Source organism: Cottoperca gobio, chromosome 10 (genome assembly GCF_900634415.1).
Source record: "Cottoperca gobio chromosome 10, fCotGob3.1, whole genome shotgun sequence".
Classification (NCBI taxonomy): domain Eukaryota; kingdom Metazoa; phylum Chordata; class Actinopteri; order Perciformes; family Bovichtidae; genus Cottoperca; species Cottoperca gobio.
The window spans coordinates 11476817-11482816 of NC_041364.1; the positions used below are offsets into that span (position 1 = coordinate 11476817).

The 6000-nt window shown below is 38.8% G+C and overlaps 1 protein-coding gene across 1 annotated transcript in view; it reads right to left on the reverse strand.

Moving 5' to 3' along the window:
• LOC115014604 (neuronal acetylcholine receptor subunit alpha-7-like) overlaps positions 1–5763 on the reverse strand; it is a 34056-nt gene extending 28293 nt beyond the window's left edge. Inside the window, exon 1 of the mRNA XM_029441597.1 lies at positions 5703–5763. Coding sequence (XP_029297457.1) covers positions 5703–5763 — 61 coding nt within the window. The remainder of the gene's footprint in view (positions 1–5702) is intronic.
• Between the last annotated feature and the right edge of the window lie 237 nt (positions 5764–6000).

Below are 6000 nucleotides of genomic sequence, written 5' to 3' on the forward strand. Positions count from 1 at the left end.
CTTCACAGAGACCATCTAGCTCTCCTTTAGACTTTGACAAACTTTGTCATTTAACTGTCTGCAAAGTTAACCACTTAACAAATGGGCCAATGCAAAGCAAAATATACATATTTTCACATAATCAAGAGCTGTGCTGTCCCACTGCGGTTGGTTATATGTCAACTTTCTCTCTCCCAGCCAATTACTTTTGGTCCGGTCCATTCTAACTTTCCCAGCTGTGGTTTGGTGAAATTTTGTGAAATAGTGGAGTGGATCAAGATGGACAAACAAAAAGAGAAAGAAAGAAGTAAAGGTGGTGCTGAAAAGCTGAGAGAGGGGACGAGGTTGAAGTCCCTTGAGGATGATGCAGCCAAATGTTTTAAAAATAATTATTATTCATTTGGCGCCGTTGGCACTAAATCCCCACAGCCTAGTGATTCTAAGGCACTGGCAGCAGCAGAGAGGAGAGAGCATGGCCCAGCGAGTCCAGCAATACAGTTAAACTGTTAGTCACGGTTTTGCAGTTGAAGCTTTAAGACAGAACACAATAGGGATAAGAAAAGCAAGGTTTGTGTTCGGCTAGCTGGCGATTTAGCCATATCGTGTTCCTTTTGTTGAAACATTTGCTCAAAAAGTGCATTTCATAAAGTCGATGCGCTTGTCAATGTCACTTTTTGAAAACCAACCACTAACAGCCGCGAAGAGGCGGGGACATTAATACAAGGATGACGCGCTACAGCAAACTTTTTTGAAATGTTGAACGCATTGTTACGCATGAATGGTTTTGATTATTGACAAGGAACAAAACCTACAAAAACATGTTGGTTGTGTATGTTTTAAACAGTTACATTGTCCTTATAGTGGTCTATCATATACTATTATATGACATATAATAACATTATATAATTAATATATTAATGTAGGCCCTTTTCACAGCAGCCATTTAGACATGTCAATGCATGGTAAACACAGGTGTATTTGATAACATTAATGATGAGCCCGTTCTTTTTAGTGTGCCACAGCCATTTCAATGAGCCAGCATGCACAATACCGAACCCCGTGTTTATCCTGCGATGACATCTCAAAGTAGCTGCTTTGAAAAGGGACTATTGTACTGGTACAGATGGTTCCCGAGATTCTTGCCATCTTGCTGCCAGTGCCATTGTACCAAGATATGCTCCTTCTAGCCAGCCTCCTCCTAACTGACTGACTGACAATAAAGGAAAACACCCCAAGGTGAAGAAATAATGGGACTCAGACACTATAAGGTCTGATGGGCTGCAACAAAGTGTGTGTCTATGTCTGTGTGTGTACGAACGGTCTTATCTTTTATTCATGCTTGTGAGAAACGTGTCCTTCAAAAGACACAAAACCTAAGAGGATACTTGTATTGGCTCCACTGTTATTTGTATGTGTATACATTCATGTTCGTGTGTGAAGCATACACACAGTTCCGCCATTAAACCTTCCAAGTGTGCATCAATTTAAATTAAGGTCACTCCTACATCGGCAATGGTCTAGCACCTCATTATTTCACTGTTAATCATTTGGTAGGGAAAAGAGTCAGGGGAAGTCAGCAGTGAAGTGTCCAGATGTTCAGCAGCTTTAAACCTGCATTTTAAAAGACAGGTGGCTAGCTCATTGCCTGACCTGTTTAAAAACACAGACAGGGACACGGGGAGATACGGGGAGAGTCAGAGTAATGAGAGATGATGGGAGTTGATAGCAGGAGGCACAACAACGGGGGAGACATAATGTAAAGGTAGGGAAGGGAGGAGAAAGATAATCTGGGTTAGAAGGAGGTCAGAACTAAGGTAGGGCAAACCCCGGGGCATCCATGGGTCCTTAAAATGCCCTGAAAATGATATAGAGCCACACAGGAAGTTCCTTTAATCATGTTACACAGCTTTCTGACGATGCTTAGTTTTGCTTGTAATGGTAAACTTCAGACAGGAGTTATACATCTTGTGAGACGACAAAATACCTAAAACTTGTATATTGTCTCTCGTAGTGAAAACAAGATGGGTGGTAGTGTCTGTTTGTTCCTTTGAATTTTTGCACCAACTACAAATTGGTTCATTTTGTACAAATGCATGTTGACTATTAATATTAATACAGGGCAGTTTTCATATATCAAACATGTTATTTAATTATTATCTGCACTTTATAAGGTGGAGTCTGTGATTCTATTCAAATTTAGCGAATATTTCCTCACGTCCCGCCAGCTGTCTGCTCTGTGTGTGCGCTGAAAATAAATCTGGTGCTCATACATACACAGCCCTGACTCTGTAAATTCGGGCTCAACCTAATTTTATTTTATTTTTTTTACATTCGGCTTCTATGGGGTTTTTGAATGAAACTTTGAATGTCTGTTCATAAAGGAGCCTACTTCCCTTTGTGTGCGCCGCAGCAAGCAGGAGAGTTTTTGAGCACAGTGAAAATGTTGTCTTTGAAAAGCTAAACGCCAACAGAAAAGGATTAAAAGAGAATTCTTTTTTTGTGAATCTTGGAAAAGATATTATCGATCTTTTTTCAATACATTTGGACTTTTGGACAGAGGGCTGAGAAATGTTCAAATAGAAGCACTTCCAAAAAATGTATGAGTGCTTCAAAATGCTATATGTACACCAGGCCAAAGTTATTGATAACAATCTTTTGAATGTCGACGTTATGAATGAAGGTTTGAAGTTTAGAACTATTTGGTACAGCCACGAGCTACAAAACACTATCCCAGCAGGTGATAGTTCATGAATGTATATTAACAATCTTTCTCCAGAATCGCAGACTCTGCTTTGTCTTCAAAACAATCCTAGTTTGCAATATAAATGTTGTAAAAAGGCTTAAATCTGAAACCTGCAACCATTAGAAAAGACAAAAAGGCAAGAGAAGGGCAGAATGTCATTGGCAAGAAGTAATGTACAAGATCAGTAATGATGATGGCTAAAGTGGGTGTCAAGGAGACACGAGGGAGAGTGAACAGAGACAGATGACAGACAGTAAAAGAGACCACCGGGATAATAGTAATCCTGAAAAGATCAATTTTACATAAGCAATTTCAACCTTCTACACTTCCACAGCCAACTAGTAATGTATTTAACGTCTTTGTTCATGTCTTTGTGTATTTCTCTGTAAATCAATAGGTTTTCATGTGCATGTAAACATGCTCATTACCCACTGTGTGTGTGAGATGCTTAAAGCAAGTTAATGGCGTTTTGGACGGATGTATTCGTACTGGAGATTTCTAATCTATGGTCAGGGCTCAGAACTCTAAAACCACTGTATGTTTAATCCTAATCCAGGAGCTAAAACCTTCGTTGTGTTGCAACACTGAGTGCATGGCTACCACATCCATACTTTTACACCAGTGTTTAACACAATTTACCATGCCTTGCATTTCTTTCTAGAACTAAAAAGCTTCATACGTTATCAGGAACTGCTATATATATATATATATATATACATATGTACATTTAGGGCATCCATATACGCAGTTCCAGTTCCAAATATCTTTTAAGTAATTTGAAGTAGAGCAGGGAAATATAGCAATATTATATCGATATCGTGATATGAGACGAGATATCGTTTCTAATATCTTTTCCTGGTTTTAAAGGCTGCATTACAGTAAATGAATGTTATTTTCTAAATTTACCAGAATGTTCTAGCTGTTCAATTATTTGCCTTTACCCACTTAGTAGTTATATCCACATTCTTGATGATTATTATTCAAATATCCCATTGTGTAAATATTGTGTGTGATATTAAGGCATTTGATCAAAAGATATTGTGATATTTGATTTTCTCCAAATCGCCCCATACCTAACTTGAAGGCAGCGCAACTTGTTACCATGATATCATTGTCAGTGAATTAACAGCAGCACTTACTTTATAATACCTTAACACATGACTGAAATGCTGAACAAGGGCATAACAAGTACATTTAACATAAACTTTGCGATTTAAGAGTGTAAAGTCTGGGTGGGGAAGTGGTAAGTATTGCTGACCATGGAAAAAAATAAAAGGCAAGCACAGTGTGTGTGCGAGAGTAAAAGAGAATAAATGAAAGAGACAGAGGAGACATCGAGAGAGATGAGGCGTTGCATTGAAATCAAGCAGATATTATTACAGCATCTGTGCCAGGTCACTTCACTCTTACCAGTGAGGCTCAGGAACATAAATTCATTGGAGGGTATATGCATTGTATTTTTGCTGCACCTGAATACAGGACTGCTGAGTATTTCATATTAATAAAAATGTATGCAGCCTGAGGAGTCGAATATATGCCATGATCGATCTGTCACAAAATCATGTTTCTTTTTCAAGGAAACTAAATTGTTCTCTCTAACCTCTTTTGGATATTGTCTAGTATTTCCCTGGACAGACTAAAGCTGCTTATCAATGGGACAGTGAATGTGAAAATACTAGGACTACAAGCGAATAGCTGGTTCTTTAATCCCCATGCACAAAGACTCATGAGCAAGCCGATTCTCCTGCCAACAGTCAAACGTGACCGGCCATGACATCCACTGTTCAAAAAAACATGCTGTTGTCTGTCTTTTGCCATTTGAAGTGAACATAAAGGTGAAATACATCCATCGATATCAATATAGCCATCGATCTATCGTTTCCAACATTTGCATTGTTTCTGCAGCAAAGTCTTGAAAAGAAAGTTAACTTAAAAACATTTAAATCTTCTCACCTTCATTGCAGATTTATGTGAATTGTTTAAGAAAGAAAAAGAAAAATCCTATGATTTTCAGACTCATTACTAAATTGCATGACATTTGTAGTTTTATGTATGTCTATTGCAGTGCTTTGACAACTTTGACAGTAGACAGGACACATTGTCCCACCATGAGACAGCAACACTGTCCATGAAAGAAAGCGGAGGCCTCTTGTCATTGCAGGTAATCTATCCTCTTTATCTCTCCCTTCAGTGTTTGTCATTCACTCACTCACACATGTATACATAGAGGGTTTGAAGGCATATCTTGTCTTCAGCAAAGCTGCTGTGTCACAAACTGGTAAGTAAACAACCCAGATGTTGCAGAGGATGCTGATGGTAATGTTGATGATGGGATGGGGCTTAGGGGAGAATTAGAGTTACGCATGCACATATAATTGCACACGAATGATCAAACATTAATGCACGGACATGCGCATAGCATTTCAAAGAACTGTACCTTTGTAAGGAGATACAACTGAAGTAAATTCAGGGTGCAGAAAGGGTTAGATTTTCTTTTCTTTTTTTTTTTACTAATTCGCATTTGTCTTTTATAAATTCAGAAGAAGTGTTATACAATAGAACATTTGGTGACTCTTTAAAACAAATTACAGTGATTCATAACTTCAAATTAATTATTTAAAAGTTATATCTGTGCCATCTCAACATGAAATGCAAAACAAAGCAGCATACATTGCCTCCACTCATCTTCAAGTTAAAATTGTGCCTTTCATTTGAATAATTTCTCATGCAAAAGAAGAAGTTGCCTAACCGTAGACAATCCTTCCAACAAAGAGCACAACAAAACTCAGAAATCCTTTTAGGAATAACAGATAAAGGCAAATGTAAACTCACGTCTAGATTATCCAAAGCACACGACTAATAGTAATCATTCATTTCTTATAGTCTTCATTTATCTAAACAGGCTCATGCACTCACTGAATGTGAATGTACATTAAAATATAAAAAAGGAAAAAAACTTAATCACTTTCTCCAAACCTACCTTTGAAAAGCATGGCCGCACAAATATAAAATCCAACCGAACATGGTCCCCAAAACTTCATCCTGGCACCGCTCTGTGGACTCCGCCTGCCCCCGGCTGCGGGCTCTCAGTGTCGGTTAGACAGGTGATCTGCTCCGGCTTGGCGGTGGTGTGAACATGAGGCTGGAGAGAGACGGAAGAGGAGGGAGACGGAGTGTGTGAGATAAAAAAGACTGACACACCAGAATGAGTGTGGAGTTGAGATTGGCGCGTTCACGCTGCTTCACAAACACATTCCCCCACACAGCGCGGCACGGGG